This window comes from Seriola dumerili, unplaced genomic scaffold (genome assembly GCF_002260705.1).
Source record: "Seriola dumerili isolate Sdu_G_001 unplaced genomic scaffold, Sdu_1.0 BDQW01000052.1, whole genome shotgun sequence".
NCBI lineage: Eukaryota > Metazoa > Chordata > Actinopteri > Carangiformes > Carangidae > Seriola > Seriola dumerili.
In genome coordinates, this window is record NW_019174307.1 from 4652422 (window position 1) to 4680128 (window position 27707).

Genomic DNA, 27707 nt, shown 5'->3' on the forward strand with positions numbered 1-27707 from the left:
AAAATCCAAAATCCAAAAAGTCCAAATGTACAGGAACCAAGATAAGAAAAATAAACACAGAAAACAACAAGGGAATAGTAACAGAAGCACAAGGAAACACAAGGGAGACTGAAGTGACCTATTGACAGAGTGAGAGGAACACAGAGACTACACACACACAACAGGGGAGCAGGTAAAGAGACACAGATGCAACTAATTGGGGTGGAGCAGGCAATCACAACAGGTGGGAAACACACAGGGAGAGGAAGTAAAACCAACTGTGAACACAACAGGTGAGATATTTCAAAATAAAACAAGAAGTTGGTTAGGAGTCCAGAAAGTCATACGGGACCAGATCTTGTCTGATCTCTGTCTGAACTGAAGGGCAGAATATTTTATCTTTCACACCAAGGTAGAAATAATACAGATAAACTGATGCTGCCTCACTCAACTCTTAGAGGTCGCCTAACAATAAAATTTAACCGTGGGTCGTAATAAGCTCTTTACACAAACGACTCATTGGGTCGTTCTTTATGAGAGGACAGCCTCCCTCAGGATGTTGTGTGGAGCATCCATGAGACCAAATGTTTAAGTATTTAATGCAAATTTTGAGTTTTTACCCATTAGATTTGGTTTATTGCAGTTGTTACTGGCATGGTGACACCCATTATGCAAATTTAATATTTGTCGTCGACAGTATATTAGGAGTAATGGTTCATAATAGAGTAGCTCAGTGGGTAATGCTATTAGAGGTCCTGGGTTTTCGACCATTGGCCTCATTGTTAGAGTTGCCTCTTGTTCATCGTGTACTGGGATAGGCTCTATCACCCCTTGTCTCAGCAGGGCAGGTAAGGAAATTGATGTATGTATGGATTCTTAACGACCACACACACACATACACACCTACACGCACGCAAAAACAACCCAGCTGGCACAGCTTTGTGCAAAGGAGAATTTGTCCAACTGCTGCTGAGTATTACTGCTTTCCAATAAATACCAGACTTACCATATTTATAAGGGGCTGCCTGTTGGTTTATGTGGGAGCTGTGTGTGTGTATTATAAAAGACTGAGAGGCAGGAATGGAAAAAGCATAAGTGGAGGAGCTGAGCGAGGAGGAGTGATATAACAGCTGGGTAATGTTTGCAGGGCATCCACCGACAGAACCTCATCAAAACTAAAGATGATTCTTTTAAAAACATTACTTACTAACAATATATAGTCTAAATAGCAAATTGGACTAAAATTAGTTAGTTTGAAAAGCTGTCTCATATTTTTGGGGGGGAAAATATTCTAAAATGGTAACAATTATCTTTTTTTCTCTGTTTCTTTCATTTTATTTTTGAACAAGGCTTGGAAATCAAATTAATGTCTAATACTTAATCTGTGTGTGTGTGTGTGTGTGTGTGTGTGTGTGTGTGTGTGTGTGTGTGTGTGTGTGTGTGTGTGTGTGTGAGATCAGTGATTTATGCTACTAAGCAAAGTTAAAATCTGTGTTAGTAGGTTACACTCTCAGCAAAGGCCAACCACAAGAGACCTGCCTGAAGTGTGTGTGTGTGTGTGTGTTACACTGCATTCACTTGGTGTGTGCAGAAATTTTGATGCTTGTGTTCTTGTATGCGCACACATCTATGTGTATAATTGTGTGATGTTATGTCAAAGCAAGCGTGAGAACCGGGTCAGTCTCCTGAGGAGAGGAGTAACAGTGAGATGAAGAAGCAAAGAATAAATGAGGGCAGGAGTGATGAGAAAAGGAAGAAGAAAGAGGTGAAGAAATGCTGATGCAGAGAGATCACTGACTCTAAACTAATTAGAGGGCTAAAACCAAACTTTAGCATTATAGTATACAGTTAAAGCCAATTAAGAAACAGTGCAAAGTGGAGCAGATGGCCAGAGATGTGGGGCAGCCACTTATTTAGGCCTTGGAAAGAAAAAAATATCACTAAATTCACTGAACTGGATTTGTTCTTACTGTGGCTTGACATAGGCTACTGCCACACTCCTTACTTCTTCAGTGTGTTGGTTCATATACACAGACACACACACAGAAAGAGAGAATCACACAATATGTGTCATCTCTAGCAGTAAGCTAGTTATCTCAAAATGTCATAATTTGTGTTCCATCATTACCCTCACACATTTAAGATGAATTAGTTGAGTGGGCGACAAATTTCCTATTGTAATCTCCACCAAGCCTGGGTGCTGTGGTGTGTGTGTGTGTGTGTGTGTGTGTGTGTTTTCATGGTACGAGTTAATTAGGAACAAGCTTTCACGGCTCGATTAAGTGAAGAGAATCTTTGATCCTTCATGCTCTGGCCTCTCATGGGCACAAACACCAGAACAACTCTGAGACACAGAGCGAGTGAGGTGGAGTGAACTGTGTGTGAGACACAAGGCGAGGGTGAAATGTGAAAATGAAGCAAAGGAGAGGCAAAATATAGGAAAGATGGAAGGAGGGATGGAGCGGACAAAAGAAAGTTTTCAGTCAAGCACATAACATTTGATTTTTAATCTAAAAAATGTGATCTTATGGTTTCTGTAAACAAAAACATAGGTCAAACAAAGGTCCATGAGCAACTCTTTCCTGTTTTCTGAATGAAATGAACACAAACAACCAAATCACTTGTTATTTAGCCTTTATTAAATAATAATAATAACATTAAAAAAGAAATTCTTCTGTACAAAGTCTACAAACAACAGTTTGAGTTATCTGGCCAGTGCCGTAGTTATGTCTTAATGTAGGGTGCATTTGTGTGTGTTTGCGTGTCTGTCAGTTGTGCATGTATGTGTGTGTATCCATCGAGACAGAAGAGGTAATACTATCTGGACTTCCAGAAGGAAAGAGTTTAAGTCAAGCAGGGGGAAGAGGGAGAGAGAGAGAGAGAGAGAGAGAGAGAAGTTAGGGTGGGTGTGTTCATGTGTGTGGTGTTTCTATATGCGCATGATTGTGTGTCTCACTGATCAGTATGAGCATCGTGTGTTTGCGAGGGAGAAAGAGTCGGACAAAGATAGCAGTGGGGAGAGAGAGAGAGAGTGAGTGAGAGAGATAGAGAGACACTATAAGAGAGCTCCAAGGCACTTGGAAAACAGTCCAATGACTCAAGGATGGACAGAAAACCCTCCATCTCTCTCTCCATTGTTCCCCTCCCTCCGCCTCTCCTTCTCTGACCATCTTTCAGCTCCTGCTCATAATCCCCTTATTTTCTTTTGTTTATTTCATCTCAGTCGGTCTCCTGGCTACATGCATGTGTGGTCTTGAAAGAGGAGAGATGAGAGAGAAAGACAAAAGGAAAGAATGGGGGCTCCAGGCAAAGATACAACAAGTGTGACATGTTTGACTCCTTTTTCCCGCCTCTGCTTCCTCTGCTCTTTCGATTTACCCCCCAAGAGGACAACAACTTGACCCGGGTAGTTCGCAGACTCAGAAAACACAATAAAGGATGTTCTAGGATGGACCTACCTCTGCTGTGGCTAAGCAAAGTATAAGAGACTTATACAAAGAAGACATCTGTTCCTCCGGTTGTTAAGATTTCTGTCAGGGTCACGTTGCCTCTTTGCTTGTCATTCCCGCCGTGTTGTGACTGTCTCTCTCTCTCTCATCCTCTACCTGTCTCGTTTTATGTTTCACTTTGTCTCATTGGCTGTCTGTGTGTCTGTCTGTTCACCCCATCTGTCAGCTCTATGTCTCATTGGATATGTTTACATGCACAGAGTCACACTTCCAGTTGTTTAGATGAACCTTTTGATTCGACCCTGTCGTAGACTTTGACTGACTATGCCGATAAGTTAAATGTTCCTGACCACAGTTTAAACAGTCGACGAGCCAAAAACATCTTTAACTGTGTGTGACATTTCACTTCAAATACAAGCACAAGGAATGTAGTAATTACTGCTTGTTACCATGTTTTATGTTGCCATAAAATTGGACCCATGATGCAAAGCTCTCCTATGAATTCTGCTCATGTACAGGTAATTAGCAACTGTCATGTATGTTTACTAGCAACATCTACTTCTAATGAAGGAAGTAGTGTGGCTTGAATACTAAATACTGTACAGGTGTGGAGGTCAGGATGGATGGCCGGTTGTACAGAGAAGTTTGACCTTCACAAATAGCTTTTAGTTGTCTAAACATAACCATTATATTATGCTTTCATTGAAACATCTGTACATAGCAGGGAAAACATAAGAAAAATGTTCCAGATATGTTTAACATGACAATTCTACAAATATGTTGATATTAAAAAACAGCACGTGAAAAGGCATTAAAGGTACCCTGTTGAGTTTTCTTGTACATTTGTACTCATTAAACATTGGTAAAGCATTGCATTGGTTACATTCATGTTTGCTAACTTGCATAATCTTAATTATATATATATATACATACATATATATAATTCATATAATATAATCTTTAATTCTTAATATTTTACTCCCCTATGTAGCTTAGTACAGCACACTGAATCTCGCTGTCCATGTACAAGGACACCGACTGTCAGTCAGAGGAACAGTGTGAAACCATGTTGCTACATGCTTGTGCATGTGCAGGAGATACAAACAAAATGGGGACCCACTCTTAAAAACATCACTCCACAGCGCCACTAGTGGTCAATAACTCTGCAGGGTACCTTTAAGTTTCCACCAGAATGTTTTTAACTGAAACTAAATCTTCTTGGGAGAAAAATATTTTTTGCAAATTTTCTTTTTTGTTGGTCCAGTGACTTCATCAGGCGGATTAATTAACTTCACTGGTTTTAGTTGTAATGTTCAGACATCAACAGGTTACTTGAACTGATAATGAGACTTTTCCTGGATGTAAACATATCCACCCCGCCCCCCTTCTTTCTGTCTGTCTGTCAATCTTTCTGTGTGTGTGTGTGTGTGTGCATGTGTGTGCGGTTGTGTGTGTGTCTCCTTCTGTTCATCAGTCTCTCCAGCAGCACTGGCCCTCCTCGATGGCTGTCCTCCGATACAGCGTATACTGTAGTTAGCTTAAGGCTCGATTGTGTGTCCAAGAAAGTCGACAGTACGATTTCCATTCTCCTCTTTGAGTCATTCTTTCTCCTTCCATTTCTGAGCGTCCTTCGTTCAAGGGCTGACATTAAGAGTGGTGGATAAAAGGCAGGATGATTAATCACTCTTAGTCCGTTCTCCACCCAGCATCTTTTAACACTTGTTCAGACCCCCCTGTGCACATACACAGCTCTTTGGCAATCCATAGGTTGCAATAAAACAATCACTGACATTTTGTTCACACAGTGTCTGTCCTTCATTTTGGGCATCATACAGTCTGAAAAGCAAAAAAATATAGATATATACCAAAGACAAACTCTAGAATACTGAATCTAAAGCACGACTCCATAACAGCATGTTAGATTTAGATAAACCTCTGATTTTCTGTCTTCCATCTCACTTTACCTTTCTTCTACTCTTAAAGACTGATAATCTGTAATGGAAAATGTGCCAAAATAGAAAAGGACTGAAGTAACAGTTAAGACCATAGAGTCCAACACAACGCTAAAGAAAGTCTAAAAATGGCATAAGAGCTCTACAGGGCGGCTACGAACTAAAGCTGGCTTTTCTTTACCTTTTTTTTTTTTTCCAAACAGACACAAGTCTAAAACAGAACAAAAACAGTCACCATTACTCTTCTATGCCACTGGTTTCACAAAGCGCAGACCAAGGGCAGACAAGGGAGTGAGCGAGCGCCGTATGGCAGGCTAATGGACGTTTGAAACTCACAGAACTCATATCTAAAACTTTCAGAAACAAACAAAAAAAGAAAATGTCCTTTTTCATCCTCTTTTCCTTCTTCGCCTTTAGAAATCTAGATTCATTTGAGTTGTGTGGTTTGATATTCTTTTTTATACTTCTTTAGGAGGGGTGGGGGTGGGGGGGGCGGGGTTAGGCATTCACTTGATATGTGTTGATTTCAGTCAAAAGTACCCACATTAAATGGTCCACTGGTGCTGAAGTCTTCACGAACAGTCAGAAGCTGGGACTTTTTGATTTCTGCATGCCGTCTCTATTGGCCACATTCAAATTCAAGCTCTTGAGGACAAATCTGTCGTTGCCCTTCTGCAAAGTACCAGCCACGGGAAAATGTTAATGAAATTCCTGTCGTCATTAAGAATCCCATCACCAATATTTTCACCCTAGACTGTGCTGTCATTTGTGGTCCAAATGTCCAGATTGTCATGGGTGCTCTAGTCTGTCCAATTCAGCTTCATTCCAGTGGCTGGTGGGTTATATTCTATGGTAGATCTGTCATTCATATTCATTTATTCATTCCTTCATTCATTCACAGGCTTTTTAGAATTGAGCAGGCTCTCTCCTGCAGGCGGAGGAGATATGGTACTGTAGGTAGGGGAGACTGGGGTCGGATGTTCCCCCAGTTTAGGCCTCATAGCATGTAGGGGAGATCAAGATCACAAGTTCCCCCCGGCTCGCAAATAAGTGGGGGAAACTCTGGGTTGAATGTTACCCCTTTAGACATCAGAGCAAGGAAGTAGCAGGATATTGGTTAGGGGACACTGGGGATTGAAATAACAGATAGTGCTTCTTTTTCATGTTTTTTTTGTCCAAACAGAACAGAATTACTTTTGCAGGGGATCATGGGACACATCTTTCCCCATTGCTCTCCAGAGTTCTCCTCCTCCTCCTCCTCCTCCTCCTCCTCCTCCGCCTCTTCATGCCTCTGAGCAGCACCTCTGCTGGTTTATCTTTACTTTATGCTTGATCCCGTCGTACAGCTCAAAGTTGTAGTTCTCCAGTGTCGTGGAGGAGCGCGAGGAGAGCCCGCTGTAGGAGCACGTGCAGTAGAGGAGCAGTCCTGCGCAAACTGCACCCAGCAGGACGCCCAGAGAGCTCATCACAATGATGGTGAGGAGGATGGGATCCAGCGTGTACAGCCAGGCGTTGTCCTTGTCTTTCTCTGACACCAGGGTGACGGAGGGAGGGTCCACATCAGAGGAGGAGGGGGTGGAGAAGGAGGACGGCCACCCTGGGAAGATGTATTCTGGAGACAGAAGAGTAAACTTTAGAAAACACTTCTAGAAATTATTAGAAATGTTAAAGTTAAATAACCACCACAGACCAGTAGTTCTGCATGTGTTGTGATGTTCAACTTAATGGGTTACAAAACTCAACAAGCTTCAAGTGACTGCTAATTGAGAGATGAATGTAGACCAATAATAATAACAGGAAGATCACATCAAAAAATTTTGATGGAAAACTTTAATTAGTCTTGGTACATTAAAAAAAACAAACAAAAAAAAACGGTATATTCCTTAAAATTGAGACTACGTAACATTTACTAAGCAGTTCCTCCGTGGCCACAAGAGACAATTACAATATAATGGCAAATATTGACATGTAGTGTAATGGTTAATATAAGTAGAGATGTGTCATAAAGTGAGTGAACTGACTGAGGTTCCATTTATGCAGCAATATCTATCTAAAGTTATCTTACATTAGCTATTAGTCATACCAGAGCAAGTCAGGCTGTTGCAGCAAAACACTATGGTGTGCTGAAGTGAGCAAGTGTGTATTTTATTGCTTATATACTTAACATTTCATATGTAAGAAGATGAATGTGGTCTTGCTTCCTTTGAAAAGTCACAGTCTCACTTTAAAGAAATTGATTTAACTGTATTTGAGGCAAATGTCCAACATGGCTCATATTCAAGAACAGCTAATTCTACTACACACGACCCCAGTTGTTACTGACTTCAAAAAATTTGGAAGCATAATGCAATTAATTACACTAAAGGTGCTCTCCGGTGTGTCTGGTGTGTGTTGTGAGTGCTGAAGTGTGCACATCTACTTAGTAGAAGCAGTCATGCTAATCCACTTAATGAATGTATACACATGAACAAGCCAATCCACAATTAAGTACTGCATTTAGAGTGCTTTATGGAAGAACACACCGAAACGCACGCACGCACGCACGCACGCACGCACGCACGCACGCTCGCACGCACGCACGCTCGCACGCACGCACGCTCGCACGCACGCACGCTCGCACGCACGCACGCTCGCACGCACGCACGCTCGCACGCACGCACGCTCGCACGCACGCACGCACGCACGCACACACACACACACAGAGACACAAAGAAACACAGACAGGAAAGCAGTAAACAGACAGTAAATAGTCTTGTTTAGTGAGGTAAAGGCTGAGTACTCTTCTTGTATCTGTCAAGAGGCTGGGAGAAACACAGGATAGTAACACATGCATGTGGGCGCACACACACACACACACACACACACACACACACACACACACACACACACACACACACACACACACACACACATACGGTTACACACATACAGATACACACATGCCCAGGAAGTAAACCGTGATTGTTACAGACAGATGTTTTTCTAGGTGCCCAGGAGGAAGCTGTCTGTCTCAATTTGTCTGCCATGGAACATGAAAGAGGAGGAGAGGAAATGCACACCAACATGCCCACATGCACACACAGACACACACTTTTGAATCCTCTCTCGCACTCTTCCCTTCTCTATGCACACACACACACGCACACGCGCACACACACGCACACGCACACGCACACACACACACACACACACACACCAGAGATTGTCACTGTTGCCACAGGCTTTTTTCCAGTGGAATCACAAGTAAACTGAAGAGCCATAGGCATGCCTCATCTTAAAGAGCAATTTCACTATTCTTTGGGTGAGACTTGTAAAACAGCCAGTATAGCCTTAGGCTGAGAGGAAGAGAAGAGAAGAGAAGAGAAGAGAAGAGAAGAGAAGAGAAGAGAAGAGAGCAGCAGCTCACCTCCATTGATTGGGTGCTTGTTATTGAAAACAGGATCTTTTCCGAAATCCATCGGCCTGGGGTCTGCAAAGAAGACAGACAGAATAACAGTATTAATCTCAACCATCCAGTCAAGCTGGAGCCACTCTAGAGTCCACATCATGTTGTGATAGCATCACTCCATCTCTTATGTTGTCAGCACACAAGCTACATTTGTAGATGGAAATCAAACTGCACAAACGGCTCAAAGAGTGACTGATCTTGTTTAAACTTTCTAAAGAGATCAGGCAGGAGATTTCTTATAACCCGTTTTGTTCTGTGCTCAGTCTGTCAAGGGAAAATAACTAAACATTTCACCTAGACTACCTGCATAAAGCCAGCAAGTTTCATTATGTGATAAGCATCAATGCTCTTTTTTTTATTTGCTTAGAAATGAAAACAGAGTCAAGAGATTGAGAGAATGAGTTGAAAGATAGAAAGGAGAGAGAGAGAGAGAGCACGGGAACCTGAACTGTGAAAAATGAAAACCACATACCCACACACACACACACACACACACACACACACACACACACACACACACACACACACACACACACACACAAAACGGTTTCATAGAAAAATATTACTTTTATTACCTTCACATTCCCCACAATATATTTTCTTTTTATTCTGAGACCGTGAAATTCAACAAGCTAAAATATCACTTAATATTTCTGAGGCAGGCCGCAGTGCAAGGCTTTGAAGGGTTTGGAGGCTCAATCCTGCTTCAATTCAGTTTTATTCAAGGAAATTGCTATTACAATCCCCAGAAAAAACAGAGCAATATCTGGGCAGCTGATAACCATTTATTGCAGGGGCAAAGGAACCAAAAACGCATTATGAAGTGAAACAGTAACAGATATTCAAAAGATAAGAGGTGGAAAACTAATTTAGTAGATATGAAAAAAAGATACAGAGCCTCATTTCCTCAGTTAGGTGAGGTCATTTTTCTATGAGACAATTTCTAACATGTGGCATCTCCATATTATACCATCTATAAACAGCCTTTACAAACTTCCAGTGCTCTTCAATCTGTAAATAATATACATTAATACTTTTAACTGACACCTGCTATCTGTGACAGAAATACAATTTACACATGGATTAAATATGAAGTAATTTACTTGAAATTAAAGAAGTGACTGAATCAATCTTTAATTGTTTGAAATTGACCCAAAATTGACCTCCAAAACCAATAAGAGAGTAAACAAAACAAAGTCACTCAATTTAAATTCAATTCAAATATTATTACAGCAAACAACAAACCCCACGTTAATTGAAGGGTATTTCATCCCAAGTGTTTGGTTGTTGAAATTTTCTTTGAATTGAAATCTAATTATTTGATTGCGAGTCCGACCCCTCTATTGGCTTTGTGTGTTTTTCTGTAGCTCAGTGTTTAATTTGCTTGAAGTGCAAGGTTGTGAAAATCCAGCGCGAGTCAAAAAGACAATCATTAAGTCGAGGTCTTTGCTTTACACGGGCAGAGAAAGTGCACAAGATTAAATAAAACAGTGATGTGGCTGAAGCCGGGGATGAATGGATGAGCAGTTTACCACTTCAAAGCTGGTGTTATTCAGTCTGAATGAGTCTGAATGAGTCTAAACTAGTCGCAGCTTTGAATTAGAGCTAACTCAAGTTCATCCCTTGCTGAGGCCACATTTCAGAATGATCCGTCTTTAACAGATTTACATCAAGAAAAATCTTTCTGATTAATAATAATAAAAAAAACCTCAATTATTACAACAAGAACACAAAGAACAATAGAAATAACATCATCGATTCACTTGATAAAAATGACATCATCAAGGTAGATTTTTCAAAAACTCAATATGAAGCTGTACTTTACCCCTAAGATCTGTGGTTTAACGTCACCAAAACAGAGGAGTAAAATACAGGCGATCAAAAAGACAAGACAGACGTCTCAAAGCATGCAAGCTTGGAGAACCATGTTTTTAAATCAAGTTGGCCTCAGTCTGTCATCTTGTTCAATCTGAAGGTATTCTGAATAGGCAGTTAGCCCTGAAACTAAAACACTACCTGTAAAGCTAAATGTGCTAAATATGGTTGATCCCAGTAGTCACACTGTGAATTATAATACTGTATGCAGGTCTGAAATGTGATCTTCTAGACTTATAGCATGCACATGAAGGCATCTCATCAGTGTTCTCTTCTGTCTTCTGATCGTGTAAATGCACAGTCTCACAACGGACCCTAAATGCTCCTCTGTCACAGTCAACTGAAATCACCGCAGTCCTCAACAAAACATTAAATCACCAACAGAGAGATAGGAAAAAGAAGCGGGATAAAAATGAGGGATGCTCGGACACTGTTTGGACGGCTGTTGAACACTTTCTAATGATCCTGGCTTAAAGCCCTCAGGCTAGGATCCTGAGAAGAATCATCACGCGGATCTGAAAGGAGATTAAAACTCCCTGTGGCCCCATTTTATCTCCACTCTCCAATTAGTAAAGAGAAGAATAAAAAAAGGGGGGATGTTTTTTTTATTCCGGCAAAGACATAGATGGCTCTTTGGCACCATATTCGGTTCCAGTGGGGGCCCAAGGACCTGTTAGAGTGCTTTCACTTGTAATATTTCTCAGAAGAAACAGAGGAGGCGGAGGAACGGGGGAAAAAAAACACAGAGATGGTCTGAGGGCTAGAAATGCTTACCGCAGGGTTTTATGAATGCAATCAGCTCCATTAACTAATTAGAAATATTAAAGGGCTTCAAAGTAGTCTATGATGGAGAAGGGAGCGGGAAGTGAGGGAAAGTTGATTTAAAAGTGCTGCATGAAAAGATGCCAGCACATTTTCCAAATCTTGCAAAAAGTTTGATAGAGGGAGAGAGAATAAAAGAGAAAAAGTGCACGGGTAGCACAACATAAATACAGTCGTATATCATTCTCCTATTTGAATCTCGGACCCACATTGATTGGGTTACAGCACAGGGCTGCTAGAATGAGTCATATAATGTGTAAATCACAAGCGAGTCGATTGAAATGGAAGTGGGGGTGGGGTGGGGGTGGGGGTCGGGGGGCAGAAAATGGATATGCAAGCACAAAAAAACTAAAGTGCTTGTTGACTAAAGCACAAAACAGAATTTTATGAGACACAATACATTGGAATAAGTCAATATGGTGAATATGGAAAATGAGTGAAACAGCGATTTAAATAGCTGAATCTGATAGCACGGTGGATTCCTCGCTAAGACGGGGTTGTGTTTGTTAGACGGTGCATGTGAGTGTATGTGTGCAGAGCATATAATGTGTATCACATCTCACAGTCTATTCTGCCAAAAGACTCCTTTCATCTGCTTTTGTGTTTGAAACAACCTGCCCTCCTCCTTCAATTCTCTCCCTCCTTCAGTCCAAACCCCAACCTGCCTCCCTGTTAGCCTTCCTCTTGGAGTAAAGAAAAAAAAAATCTATCTTTAGAAAGTATAGAGAGCATTTTTTCTTTTTTTTTTTACTTCTTTCATCTCACTCCATCTCTGGGCGCATTCTTTGGAGGGAAAGGGGGCTCACTTAATGGGCCCTTCTCCTCTGAGAGATTTTGCTCTATTCCATTTCTGCCTCTCATTTTCTCTCCTGTGTTTTTTACTAGGAGGATTTGCGATGAAGGGAAAGAGTAGAATAGGAACAAGCGGGTTTTGATAAAAAAAAAAAAAAAAAAAGAAGAAAAATAAAATAAGGCTGGGGGATTTAGGCATGAACAAAATGATGTAGGGGGGTAGCACACAACAGAGAAGTCCAGAAAACAAGTACCACAGAGGTACGCCCAATTTCACAGGCGTGGATCTGAATAGAAGCTGATGCTGGGCTTCTCTATCCAAAAGCACATTAATATTCCTTGTTTTAACATCATCATCTTTACATATAACACGTTGATTTGCTTCAGTTTTGGGCCCCTTTCTGAATTAAACTGGATGCTTTCAGTGAGGGACAAAATGGCTTCAACTGGAGGATGTGACACCAAATGAAAGTGAAGAAACTTGTTAAGATCATCTCAGTGAACACAATCGACATAATTGTTGCCCTAATAACAATAGTAAGTATAAAAATAAACAAAGTATAACTATTATACATCAGAAACACATATAGGCCTACTGTAACATGTGATTACAAAGAAAAAAATGGCATTTAATTCACCACCAGTACATGGCCCAACTTATTTTTCTTTAAGATTCACAGTAAATGTAAGAAATCATCAACCTTCAATAAATGAATATTAAGAAGAAAAGTGCTAATGTTACTCTCAACATTGCAAAATAACGTGTAACACAACTTAATCAGAAGTGCATCATGTTACACTCGAGTAAATATTCACGCAAACTTACATCCTGTTCTCTTTCAACACGGAGGAATACGCAGTGATGGATGCCAAAATATAAATGTGAGCAGGTGATTTAAAAAAAAAAAAAAATGTTATCTGACGGTCGCGCTGCACTGGAATCAGTCTGTACTTAACAGATCATGGTGAATGAAATGATCAGGAGAACTGAGCAGTGAGCTTGGATCAGCTCCTCTATGAAAAGCTTTGTATGTAAGATGCTCGTTGTCACAGCATGTTTGGTCTCACCTGTTCAATACAAGCAATACTGGCAATTTGGTAGCTAAATTCTTTTCAGGTTACCAGGCCAATTTGCTAAAAAAAAAAAAAAAAAGTCTGGACATGTAATCCAGGATAACACACAAAATGCATGTGCATAAGTATGTCCATAAAATAAAGATATTAAGATTTTCTTTTCAATTGCACAGACAAGAAGGAAAGCATACCTGCACCTTCAGATACTTCGGATACTACTAATGAATGCAGGACATACTAAGATGTTTAGTTTGAACATTAACAGACACAGGCATTGGGTTATCCATGAGATCCAGGCAACAAACTGTATAGAGTCAATTCATACTCTTATTTGACACTGAGGCACGACCTCGTTCTGGAGGTGAAGAGGTAATAGTTTTAAAGCACATTTTTAAAGAAAAGGCATATCAGGATGTGATGAAAAATGCACTCAAGGTAACACATGGGACTTGTAAAGTCTTGAGGTGTCCGTGCATATGTGTGTGTGTGTATGTGTATGTGTGTGTGTTTGAGACTTTTAAGCCATTGCCTGTTTTGATGCAGTGTGTGTTTGTTTCTAGGTGTGCAGGATGCGATTTAAGTCGTCTCATCCTATCTTTCCCTTGTGTAAACCAGGCAGAGAACAGCACGGCCCTGATCCCTTGTTCATAGAGCAAAGGAGCAACAAACGCTGGAAGTGTAGCTGTCTATCAGTCATGGCTGGACGGAGAACGCTAATTCTCCTTTTACCTCTCCCCTTTTCTGCTCTTAATCTGTCTCTGTCACTCCCGGTCTCTCAAAGGCTAGTGAACAAATAAACTGCAGCTCCATTCAGTCCCAAAGAAATAGCCTCCTCTTTTCATGCAGCACACATTGTGTCTTCTCTCCCTCCCTGTACCTGTGTGTAAATCCCCTCACTGTCAGACAGGGTATTTGTCCAAGCTGCAGACCAGAGCAGGGCAGCCAGACTCATCCTGCTCTGACATTGTAGAAGAGGAAAATAAGCTGTTACAATGTTGACATTATACACTGCAAGTACATGTTTTGTCCAGAGTCAATTCGTCAGTCTACCTGTGTTTCTGTTGTTATTCCCTCTCATATTCAGATTGTAATGCAGCTGTCAAAGCCAGTATGCTCTAAAGAACAGCAAAAAAGTTGCACTATGTCGTTTTTCTCAGGCTCTCATCAGCCATCAGAATCAAAGTTCTTTTATCTGCTCTCCCCAGTGAGGGATATTTATAAAGTTCAGCGTCAGGACATCATTCTACTAGTTCCAGCCGATAAGGAAATTTAGCAAAAGTGCATCCTGGTCAGTCAGTGAGATCAGTCATATGCAACAGGTACTAGTGTTGTAGTGTCTCCCCAGTGTAGATTCTCATCAGTGAAGAGTGTCGATTTTGCTGAATACCTCTGTTGATCATTCATTTAAGGGAGTTTTCACAACCCTTGATCACTTTAATAAAATTGTATCATTCACATTGTCCATTGTGTTTCAACACTGGGAATCATGGCAGTCATCTTTCTCCAGTCTGATGGTGAGCATGGGTTCGAGACTTGGCCCGGTACCTGGGTACAGGTGGTTTTGGTTGGGGCTGTGGATCAGATTATAAGTGAGGTTTTGGTTCTGGTAGCAGTTTTGGTGAGCTTGCTGATTCGGATGTTGGCTGTTGTGGTACATCACTGAATGATGATGATGGCTACTGCTGGTCTTCTTGGTTGCCCAGTGGTACCGATGGCAGCACAGTATCACCACCACAGTTACAGTGACCAGCAGCAAGACGGCGCCGGCTCCCGCCAACACATAGTACCAGTAGGCAGGGACGGGCTGCGCCACCACTGTGTCTACTGTGGGCTCCATCCCAGACATGGCACCCCCTGGAGGGCAGGAGGACACATTTACTGGATGGCTCAGTGGACGAGCGAGGCAGGCATGCAGACCGCATCGGAGCTGTTGATTGTCTAACTGAACGTTCGCTAAGCCCCTCCCCCAGCAATTTGATGGCAATTGTCAAATCAAAACCGTAACTAGTCACGGCAGGTCTGTCAAGCTTTGGATTTCTCCACGTGCTAAAGTGTAATAAGCATTTTAAGAGTGTGGATGGTGTCGCCTATTGGTTTAGCATTTCCAAAACCAGGAATACAAAAACATTCAAGAAATGCATTACACAGTGTCTTTATCTGTTTCAAGGTGAACTACTACTGTTAGCATTTCTGGCTAACTAGCTTTGTTTCTATAGTAACAAGCAGTGCTACTTTAAAGGCTAAGGTGCACATGATTTAACTTAGCACCTGTATTTTCACAGTTTGCTTGAAACACCACAATGACACTCCTGCCTGATCTTACACTGTCCTACAACTCCACTATACTGCTATACAAGAACAATGCTATTTGTTATTTACATAGATCATCAGTGCGGATGGACTTATTTCCTTGGATGTACAGCTTTAGCCTCAGAATTTAAGTACAACATAATGTATTACATTTTATATCATTATATTAAATATGAAACATTATATTTAAAACCCCTTTTACATGAATCTCATTTCGAAGCGAGTCAGCTGGAAACATTAAAGAGACAGTGGCTAATGTTAACTTAATTGAAAAATCTGCCAGCAAAAGTTGGCAGCGAGCAAAACTGATGGTCATCAGGCATGAAATGAGAAGCCTGGTTTTGTTTACATCTCTCCAAAATCAGGGACCCATTGTTTAAAAAAAATAACTGAGAATTTTGAGTGCTAAATCTGACACAGTCACCATTGTAAATGCTGTGCGAGAATGGAAAAGCTTGACAGACCTAGCAACAGTAACTAAAGGGAGGTCAACAACTGGAGCAGTGAATTGAAGTGATTGCCTTGCTGGTAGACATTGGCTTACATATACGATCAACAGCGGGCAAAAACAGCAGCTTCCAGATTTATCTCACTGTGCCAATATTCAAACAAACGCTATGTCACTTCCACTTTTCTACTCATAGTATTTTCGGTTGATGCAAACGTCACAAGCATTAGCTGCACATTGACACGCAGAGGCTCATGCCATGCATTCACATTCGATCAGAGAATGCAAAGCCTTGATTATGCAGTGACTGATTGCAACATTGGGTTGGGGAGTGTTAAGTGGTTGTATTTCGTAGAACGCAGTTGTGTTTATCAGGGCAGGATCCCAATGAAGGGAGTCGAGTGGCAAGAAGAAGAGGAGGGGAGAGACAGAGAGAGAGAAATTACAGGGGCAGAGAAAGGATAAGAGAGAAGGCATTATTGGAAGAAAGAATGTAGTGAAATAGAGAGGGGTGGTAGAAAGTGAGAGGAGAGAGGGTGGGAGGGAGGAGAAGTGAGGGGAGAGAGCTAATCCTGCCATGATATCTTTAATCCTGCATTAAAGGGTTTGTCTGAAACTTCAATACTCTGTCAACTCACTGTGAAAGAAACCCGCTGAGAGAGAGGTTAAGGAGGAAGGAGAGACAGAGAAAAATAAAGGGAGAGAATGAAAGAAAGAATGCAAGCAAGAAAGAAAGGAAGAAAGAAAGAGGAAGTAGAGCCAGGGCGAGTAAGAACTAGACAGAGACGAGAAAGAAGAGCGGAATAATGAAAGAAGGGGAAGGGGAAGGAGAGGTGCAGAGAGAGATACAGAACCTCAAGGAAACCAGAGAGCTTATGTTTTTTTTTTGTTTTTTTTTTTAAAGTTCAGATGTACTCTTTTAGGGTTTAAAATTAGCTTTGATTGTAAAGCTGCACTCTAAGTACAGAGAGCTTTCCAGTGGATTAAAACTTTCCAGGGCTGTAAATATTGCCCATTACTTTTCTTTTTTGGGGAGGAAAGGGGGGCAGAAAAAGGAATGTTTCTCAAGAACACCATTCCTAAAGTGAGCTAAAAAAGTGTGGCGTTCAAGTAAGCCATCGTGACCAGAGTTCAGAGGCAGGACCAAGTCATTGTTTTGCAATTCACAAGTCTCAAGCCTTTCCCAAGTCAAGGCAGACAAGTCTCAAGTCCTAAACAAGTCATAAAGCACTTTCACAAAACATGAAGCCATTTTAACAACAGAGTAATAAAATATTACATTCATGCCACTCATGAATGCATTATAAAATTTGTGTTTATGTGCTAGAACAAGTTGGTTCACAAAACAAGTGCGACCTAACTCAATCATAAAAAAAGTAGTGTTGACATATATAGTAAGCATATATATAAAAATAGTATATAGCTCAATTAACCACCACAACATAGAACTGGGCGAAATCAAATCTCAACTTTTTTTTCAGTGCTATGGATGATTCTCCATCTTAATTTATTTTTCTTTTCTCTCTACATGAATTCAAGACACAACATTATTCAAATTAATTTTACAGTTTATCTTATGTTAGTGACACTGGATTATTAGGCAGCTAAAGTTAGCTGCTTTTTAGTTGCGGGTTTTGGAATTGGGACGGGAGCTAGCATCAGAGTCGCTCCCATTCCACTGCAAGCTTTTGCCTCTTTCCTGTGCATGTGCATTCATGTTTTTGTGTCTGTGTGTGTGTGTGTGTGTGTGTGTGCCAGAAGAAATTAGTTTTTGGTTACCATGGATACAAAAACCCAGCAGTGTGGCACATTGGTTCATGTCATGTCAGTGAAGCTGCCTTTGTACTTCGTACCATTAACTAATGATCCCGTTATCAGACTGTGATTAAGGAGAAACATTTCAAAAAAAAAAAAAGTTTCTCCTAAACTGTCCTAAACTGTGAGATTTGTGGGTCGCTTCACTTTATCTCATTTTGCATATTTTTTCTAGAAGGTTTTTCTCCACTGGTCACTTGTCATTTTGGCAGGAGAAGGTTATAAGTAGGATACGAGTAAGAGATCAGCTGAGACATCAATTTAAAATGCTGCTCCCTAATTAGTTACTAAAGGCATCTTCACTCCGTCAGCCAGTCCTCCTCCTCACACTTCCTTCTTTTTTAAAATTTAAAATCTCTTTCATTTCTCTTTTCATTAATTTAGAGTTTATGCCTTAATCGTTCAAAGCCCAGCCTCAGCCTCATTTTTAACCGCAGGACGTTTGCAGAAATCACAGTTAATGTTAGATTTTAAAATGAACCTGCTGTTCACAGAGTTACCTCTTCACCCTCACTCGTCAGTTATCTAAATCAAGACACACAAAAATAAAACACAGCTTAGGATTCAGTCTTGAACAGAAACACCCTGGTTCTTAGCTCACTTTCAAACATCCCAAAGCAGCAATTTAATCCTTCATTGCGGGGCTCGCTCCCATGAAAACACTGCATCTAAGAGCTGACACTGCTGCCATGCTATGACCAGGATCCAACAGTCCTAGAAACCAACCAGCACCGGGTTAAATACTTGAAATAAGTCAGAGTATGAGTCAGGAGATTTTTAGTTTTTGGAGTTCAGCTCTTGGCTTTTACTATTTTTGGGAACGAAATTGATGTGTTTATTAAACTGCAGTGAACAAAACCAAGTGCTGCTTGAATCTGACAATATTCAAAGAACGCTTTTGATCCCTTCTCATACTAGTAACACAGACACACGCACGCACGCACGCACGCACACACAGACAAATTTAGACACACCTTAATATGCTGTCTTACAACCTACCACCCAATTGCGTGGTTTGGTTGCTATGGACACAAACTGAATGAAAGTGCAGCAACCATAATCATGTAGCAGTTATTCTTGTGCTTTAAACCCCCAGGTTAAGAAACGTTTTTTTCTATGCCTGCGCTTCAGTTACAACCTCCATTAAATGCATTATCCATTCTATTATTAAATATTAAATCCATTAAATGACAATTAAAAGAACAAAACACAAATTGCAAACCATAAAAAACATTTATATACTGCTCCTATATACCACTCAGAGTTGTCAAATGGAGTATATACTGTTTATATATTTTTAAATGAGCCCCAACTTTAAAGAAATTCAATGTCACAGTGAAGCCAAGTTTCCTGAAAAATAGCAGTATTTGTATTTTTTCTCTCTAAACAGAAGCAGTCTTGTGGCCAGAGTTTCAGGTCTCAACCCACACTTTGAAAACAGGAGATCCAGTAGCATAATCTGCCTAAGCCCCTTTTTCATCTGCTTTCAGACTGGCCTGTTTGAGGAAGAAGGAGAAAAAAAATAAGGATAAAGAGAAAAAAGAAAAGGGAAGTTGGATGGAGATCAGCTCTGCATTTCATTCAGGTGGGATCAGCAACTTGAGAGGAGAGGAGAGGAGAGGAGAGGAGAGGAGAGGAGAGGAGAGGAAAAAGGAAGAATAACTGAAAACAAAGGAAAGGAGCAGAGTGGAAAAGACTAGTTAAAGTAAAAGTAAAGAGGCAGAGAAGAGCGAGGAGCAAAGTATAGAAAAGGCCAGGAGAAGGAAACAAGAAAAAGTAAAGAGACAGAAGACGAGAGGCTCCTTATATGGTGCTGAATACAGAGAGCGAGAGCTTACATGTTGACAACAAATCAGGATGGAGTAATGGATGAGGAGCGACTGTGCTGCTCTCTAAAATTAGAAAGCAGTGAGGGTTGGACGGGGGAAGCAAGCCCCGCTAACTTCTTTTATTTCACTGAGGCCCCGAGAAAAAGAGCAGATGGAGACGGTTTCCCTTTGAGCAGTTCAACCCTGACCTGTTGGTTTTAACCTTCATTCCCATGTCACCCTATAAGTTGTTGACCATACGAACAAATGGAAATGAACACTGCTTCAGTAATTTGTGGGGGTCTCTGCACTCTACAGGCGCACTCATACACTGAGAATTAACAACTGGATACCCATGAAAGATCACCATTAAATACCATCAAAGACTTGAACCATATCTGTCTGTGGAATGTGCAAATACTGTATACCCTGACGTTACTCCAGTGTTGCTGTTGTTGTAAATAATCTCATGTTTATGGAATGAGAAGTGTCACTCATCACTGAAAAACATATAAGATCAAACTACACAACCAAGAGTATCGGCCCAGCATGCAGGGAGTCATGCTGGTACAATGCAAAAGGATCCATTCCATCAAGTTGCAACGTAGTCACTGTGATTTTCTCCCACATATCAACATCTGTCGGTAACATACACATCCTAACAAAGTCCTGCACACTGTTCTCACATTCAGAAATCCATAGTTACGTGTATATATAAGAACCCATATTTAGATTTGTTTGGAAATGATGTAATGGCACAGGAGTAGAATTTTTCAGCCAAGATAAATGTAGTTCCCGTTTGGAATATTTTAGGATTGTATGGTAACGTGTTAGGCAGTAACAAGGTTACTCAGGGCCGGTGCAGTGCTGCGAGCTGAGCTGAGCTTAGCAACAAGCAGGAAGCACAGACGTTTGTCACAGGAAGTACAAATGGGACAGGAAGTAGAACTTACTGGTTATGCCAGGAGTTAAAGCAGGGAAAGGCTCTGCAAAAAAGAGAGAAGAAGAGAAATGTTACTGATGATGGTTAGTAACTGATATGGATGATAGATAGATAGCGGTGACGGACCAGCAGCTTGTCATATCAGTAGGATGGGGTAAGGGCCGCTCTTATAAGAGCACTGACAGAACCACTATAATATAAATCTCATTAGTTTGATAAAAGTTTAGGTGATTCAGTCTCAAAGAAGGAGTTTCAATTGGCCACAGACTGACCTGCACTAAACCAAAAGGATCAGATGTGAGCATGAGTAATGTGTAGGCCTTATCTATTTATTCAATTCCAGAGTAGCCATTTAATACAGAGCCAAATATATCATCTTTGGGGTTAGCTCAGTGTACCGTGGCATAACGTGATGACTGAATTGACATGATAGAACTGTATTTCTACTGATTCTTAACAGAAATACATGTCGTACTTTTGGCAGAGGCACTTTTTGCCTCCTTAAGGAGTAACAGAGAGTAACAAGTGTCTTTAGCATAGGAGCCTAAAGGCACATAAATCTTCTTGGATGACATTTATTTTTACAAAATGGAGAAGAAATAAAGAGGGGAAGACAAAAGAGTAGGCTGACAGGTTTTGAAGATGTTCCCCAATGTCTCTCTCTCTCTCTCTCTGTCTGTTATTTCTCGCTCTTTCTTCCTTCCCTCTTTTTGCTTTGTCATATTGTCTTACTCTCCTCCATGTCATTGCTCTCTACCTTATTGTCTCTCTGGCATCATACTTTTTCTCTCTTCACCTTCGGTTAGACGCAAGGTGTTAATAACAGCAGACATGCTGGGTAGAATGGCCAGAGGAGGAGGATGGATGGATGGAAGATGGGGTGAAAAAAAAAGAGGGACAGGGTGAAGAGAAGGAAAATAGGGGAATGGAGAGGAAGGGTGGAGGTAAGTTAAAGGGTCATGGGAACTGGAACTGAAATTTACTGCTGTTTATTATTTGCCGGAGGATGTGACATCTATTATGAAAGTGATAGGGAGAGAAAAATCAGGGGAGCACACGTATCACAGTGGCAGCAGTGAACTGAGAGAACATGGCGGGAAAAAAAAAATAAAGATAGAGAAATAAAGATAAAGACTGAGGGTGTGTATGATGGAACAATAAAAAAAACTGTAGCTTCTCTCATATTGGATGATTATTATAATATTTAACTTTATGCAATAGTGAGAAGCAGAAATGGGCATCTGAGACGTCATAGAAGACCCTCAGAAACGTGTGTGTCAAACATAATATATTCATAATATTCTATAAAACCCTTTCATCAGTTACAGCTAACACACAGTCACAATGGTGTTTGTCAAACAAGGAAATGAGAAATGGAATTGAAATGTGTCTGGTCTGTGTGTTTCAAGTTAATGACAAAACAACCATAACCAGTAGTTAGTGATAGTAGCCTCGTTGGTCAGCTTGTGTCTGTGTGTATGTCAGAGCAAGAGAGACAGACAGACAGATAGAGTCTCTCAAGCACTTAATTACAGCACATCTACATTTTTTTTCTTATTGCTTCTTCTTAATGACTGAGACTGAATGGAAGACGATGGAAGAAGTGAGAGAGAGGGAGACAGAGAGAACGGCAGGGTGGTTGGTACAGGAAAAGACTGTAGGAGATAGAGAGACGGCGATATAATGAAAGATAGATTAGAATCCATGCCCAAAGGCCGTTTGTGGCCTACTTTCTTTTTTTTTTTTTTATATAATTTTTTCTTTTTCTTTTTTTTTTTTCTTTTTAGTGTGTGTAAACGAGAAACTGTTTTTCCCCCTTCTCTCCCTCTCATCTGGTCTCTGGTGAAAACACAGCATAAATAGTCTGGTGTGAAGGAGTGAGGGAATTAGATGGAGAGACAGACTGGCACTGACATTAATAAATGGTCAGACAGGTAAACACACGGGCTGTGGGACTTACGTGTACACTGCTCCAGCTCGATGCTGTTGCTCATGTGGATGTTATCGATTCGGATGTGGCCTCTGGTCGGGTGATCAAAGAAACCTTCGAACACCACCTAGACGGGAGAAGGAGAGGAGAGGTAGACAGACATATCACATTAGCTTCTGTCTTTAAAACACACAGTGGTTGATGAGCAAGTGACTGTTTTCCCTGCAAGTCCCTTCAGAAACAACACTTACCTGATACTCTTTGGGGCTCTGGGGCAGGATGGTGCGGCCCTCCCTCCAGTGGGGCCCCTGGTCTCCTTTAAGCACCCATAGCAGTGTCTCCTCCTGGTCGCTGTCTCTCAGCAGCACCCTCAGGCTCCCCTGCGCCTCCCCTTGGAGTTGGTAGTAGAAGAGGAGGCAGAGCGGGCCTCGCTCTGGCCCCACCTCAGGGCTCAGCAGCCGGGCTCGCTTGCGCTGGGTGTGGCCGCCTGCATCCAGGTGGAGGTAGTTCCCTGAGAAATCTGGCGGAAAGGAAGAAACGGAGTCACTGTGAGATCATTGCAAATGATAAATTAGTGTAACCTTTAAACTGATACAATCACAGGTCATAGGGAGGTAAATATGATGCAACATGTACGGCTTTCTGCATGCTGGTTGCATTTGATTCATTTAATGGATTCCACTTTAAAGAATTTTATCATTTGTGACCGTGCTGCTGCAGGGAGCAGACTCACTGCTCGCCGGTGGAACAGGCTCAGCGTACAGTATGATGTAGTAATGCAGTGGGATGTGGTTGGTTAGAGTTTAAAGCATTACCACCATCATTCTGTGGCACGAGGCTTAACCGCAAATGAGACTGCCATTTCATCATGGCTGCTAATGGATGCAGATTAACACACACACACACATATATACACACACAAACGCACGTGCACACACAACTCTGTGAAACAGCCCTAATCACTCTGAATGCTGACACCTCGTTCTGTTGGTCTCATAGTGATACAGTCACAAAACTTGTGCCTTCCTCTCACACACATTCACTCTATCATTTCTTTTTTAACATCACATTCACTTCCTTTCTCTCCTCTCAGCCTAAAGAACGGATAAAAACATGGTCAGAGAGCAAAGGAGGTAAAGAGAAAGGAGGGGTGAGTGAGTGAAAGAGTGAGCAAACATGACATAAAGTATATGAGAGAGAGAGAGAGGGAGAGAGAGCGAGAAAGAGAGGAAGAAGGGCAGCATTATAGTGTTTTCCCCTACCCCGAACAGCACCATAATCATTAGCTTGCTGCTGTGTTTGGCTGTTTGTCTAGTTTGTCTATTACGGCCAGAGAGTTAAAGCTTCGCTGGAGCTGCAAATAGTCTTTTTATCGACAGACAGACACTGTGTGTGACACCTCATAAGGAGAGTGAGAGAGAAACGGGGAAGACATGGGGAGCAGAGAAGACACAAAAGAAAAACACAAAAGCAAATACAGAGTGTAGGTTAAGAATCAGGGAAAAAACAGAACAAAAATATCTATCTGTCTATCTATCTATCTATCTATCTATCTATCTATCTATCTATCTATCTATCTATCTATCTATCTATCTATCTATCTATCTATCCATCTATCCATCTATCCATCCATCTTAGTTAAAGCAGGAAAAAAAAAAAACCTTCGACAGAATTTGCCGCACATCACAGTTAATGAATAATGGATTTAGGTTGAGGTAACTCTGTTTCTTCACTTGCAGGCAATGAAAACAGGGACCTAAATTACCGTTGCTCATTAAGTACAGTTAGAGAAAGTTGCAGTGTTTTTCTGTCTCTCTGCGTTTGATCTTGGCGAACGTACAAAGGGAGGGAATTAATTAACAACTCTCCATGGGAGGGATAGGCAGGGATGTAGAATTGGCTCTGAGGGAGGGAGGGAAATGTGTATATGTCTGTGCGCGCGCATGTGTGTGGTGTGTGTGTGTGTTAGTGTCTGTTTGCATGAGTGTTAATGCATTTGTAGGCATCTTTGTTTATGTTTATATCTGCGCGTGTGCGCGAGTTCATCTGTCAGTCATTCTGCGTGTGCGTATTTTTTAAGTGCCTTGTGTGTATGTTTGAGTTAGTCATTCTGCATTTTATGTAGATATGTGCAGTTTTATTTGTGTGTGTGTGTGTGTGTGTGTGTGAGCATCCTTCCCAAGTATGGAGGTAAACTATATGTCTCTATGTGTGTCTATGCATCTTCAGTTTTCACACTGAGTTGAGTGGCAGAGGTGAGAAAAAGGTAAAAAGGGGGAAGTAATGCTTATACATGTATCAAACTGATTCCCGACATTCTTCATTCTTAACCACCACAAAAAGTATAAAGTCCAAAAACATATGTTTCATATAGAAACATATCTGCTGTCTGGATGATTATGTTCACTGTACAAGACTTTTGACTTCAGAGAGAGGGGTTTGTATCATGGGTCCTTTGAGGGGTTGGGTTTACGCTACTAAAACACTAAAGTTACATTAAGGGAGACATCATAACCTAACCAACCATATGAGCTGCCTAAACATGACTATAAACACACACATCATGCTTAGGTTGCAATGAGTAGTTTTTTTATATACATCAAATACAATTAGCTGGTAAAAAAAAATGAATGAATGTCCTGGACCAGTTTGTGTTCACCCCACAAAGTTGCCTCTGAAGTGTGCTGAGACAAACTTTAAGCAGCAATTCTAGCAGTGAACCAAACAGGCAGAACGTACCAGGGTGCATTTGAACCAACTACTTGTCAGAATTAATACAGTTTATGTGATTAAATCTTCACTTTTCAAATGTTGTATTTCATATTTCAGCATACATTGTTGAAAACTGGCGAAAGCTTTGGTTCAGGTGTGAAAAGGAGCGAAACCATATGCAAAATACGATCACGGCGATATCTGACTTTATGGTTTCTGTCTTGTACCTCATTGATAGATTATGGATCACATGAAGACAGCTAAGAGCAATAGCATCAGATGTTAAAAAACTGATATTATACTGCAAATTTCTTTCTATCGTCTTTCAGTCTCTCCTTATTCCTCACTTCCCCTCCTTATCAATAACTGAACCACTGCCAACAAGTGCAAAGAGTTTCCTTCGATGGAAAACCTCCACAGGGTAAAGGATTTCAGTCTTGCCCTATCTGAGATCAAAAGAATAACTTATGAGCTGTGTTTGGGTCGGATTTTCTCTTTTAAAACCCTAAAAGGGCCCTTTCAGTAACGAGCGCTGGGGATTTGATTTGCATTTGGAGACAGCTTCCAGACAGGGTGCCGCACTAATGTTGCTGTAAAACAAGACTTAATGTCATGTTGCTGTCTAACACTGAGACAGGGACGCTGCTAAGTCAATTACACACACTCAAACACGCGCAGACACGCACTCACACACTTGCGTGCAGTACACGAATGTGTTTGCGGGCGCACACACATCACACACTCATGCAGCAGTGTGATGTAGAGCCTCGCCTTATGTCACAGCCCTGTCTGTTTATGAAGGAGCTGCTCAGTCAACCATAAACAGGAAGGCTTCAATACATACAGAGAAAACCTTGGTGGATGGCAAGGTCAGGTGTGTGTGTGTGTGTGTGCGTGTGCGTGTGCGGGAGACAAACCCACACACCAAGTGTTTAATACGCGGACAGTCCCACCTTGAGTGATGTGTGTAGGATGTGTGTGTGTGTGGAGCCTCGGGGAGAGCAAGAGAGCTAAGGCAGCACTTCTGTCAAAACCATCATCTGACATATCTGACCGCTTTGGGCTATGTGTGTGTGTGTATGTGTGTGTGTGTGTGTGTGTGTGTGTGTGTGCCTTATGGGTGTGTAAGTACAGTACAGAAAGTATGTATGTGTGTGTGTGTGAAAGAGAGGGAGCAGCGTGGAGAGGTAGGTGAGTCAGTGAATGTGCGTGTGTGTGTGTGTAATGGATAAAACAGTCTCGGTTATCCTCCTGCTGTCTTATTAAAGATGGACAGATGTGGGAAAAGGCACCGGAGGAAACGGGGGAGAGGTCGGTGAGGAGAGAAAGAGGTGATCACAGTGATGGAGTTAGAGGGTGGAAGTGGAAAGAGAGATGGAAACACAGAAGTCATACACTGTAGTGTGAGTTAGATGTGAAAAAGAGAGGGATAATGATGAAATGAAACGGTAAAGCCCTACCACGCTTTCTCAACAAGGAGAAGCGAGATGATGAAGACAGAGAGCAGAGAGACATTTGTAGTGACATTAGAGGAAAATAAAATGTAGGATAAAGTAAAAGAAAAGAAGACAGAGAAAGAGGCTGAAGTAAGGTGATTACAGTCTACAAAGGAACAAGCAAAAGTTGCTACAACCGTGAACAAAATACAGATATGAACTGTGGAGAAGTAACACTCCAAGAAGACACCTAAAAGTTGCAGATAAAAAAAAAAGGAGGCTGAAGAAGAGAAAAAGAAGAAAAACACAGAGATGAGACAATAAAGTAACAAACTAGGTTAGGGAAACTGAAACTGTTAAACCTCACATTGAAAAAAAAAACCCTCCAATTAAGTCGTCGTACACACTTTTAGCAGATCAGAGTGAAATCCTTGCATCATAGTTGCTGTCAGTGGTTCCTCCCAGCACTGGGATCTGTAATATACCACCACAGGACAACTGCTTTGCTCTTAATTAGCTCGAGAAGGCTTTGTGCTGAGGGAGGTCAAACATCTCAACATGACGATGCTTTCTTTTCTGTGTTTGAAAAATGAGAAATGTCCTGAAATGAAGAACGCTCCGAATGACGAGAGCTGACTTTTTGGGGTTCTGATGTGCGCGCGCGCGCACACACACACACACACACACACACACACACACACACACACACACACACACACACACACACAGCACACACACACACACAGTATTCTGAAAATATGAATGTTTAATTAGAGGAGAAGACCTGCCCAGAGAACCATGGATTCTCACACAATGGAGATGAGCAGTGTTTGAAATGATCTAAAGAATGGTTGACAGAGTTTGGATCGGGAGGTTTGTACAGTGTGGCTGCATGAAAAGAAACTGTCCCTTTA

General features: G+C 41.3%; 1 protein-coding gene across 2 annotated transcripts in view; it reads right to left on the reverse strand.

Moving 5' to 3' along the window:
- Positions 1–6638: 6638 nt before the first annotated feature.
- LOC111218136 (neuropilin-2-like) overlaps positions 6639–27707 on the reverse strand; it is a 92836-nt gene continuing 71767 nt past the window's right edge. The window contains exons 14-18 of one of the 2 annotated variants that reach the window (XM_022740266.1): positions 22897–23165; positions 22676–22772; positions 20726–20758; positions 8787–8849; positions 6639–6992 (exon numbers count right to left, since the gene is read on the reverse strand). In XM_022740266.1, coding sequence (XP_022595987.1) covers positions 6664–6992; positions 8787–8849; positions 20726–20758; positions 22676–22772; positions 22897–23165 — 791 coding nt within the window. In that variant the 3' untranslated portion in view covers positions 6639–6663. The remainder of the gene's footprint in view (positions 6993–8786; positions 8850–20725; positions 20759–22675; positions 22773–22896; positions 23166–27707) is intronic. The other variant, XM_022740267.1, reaches the window with a different exon arrangement.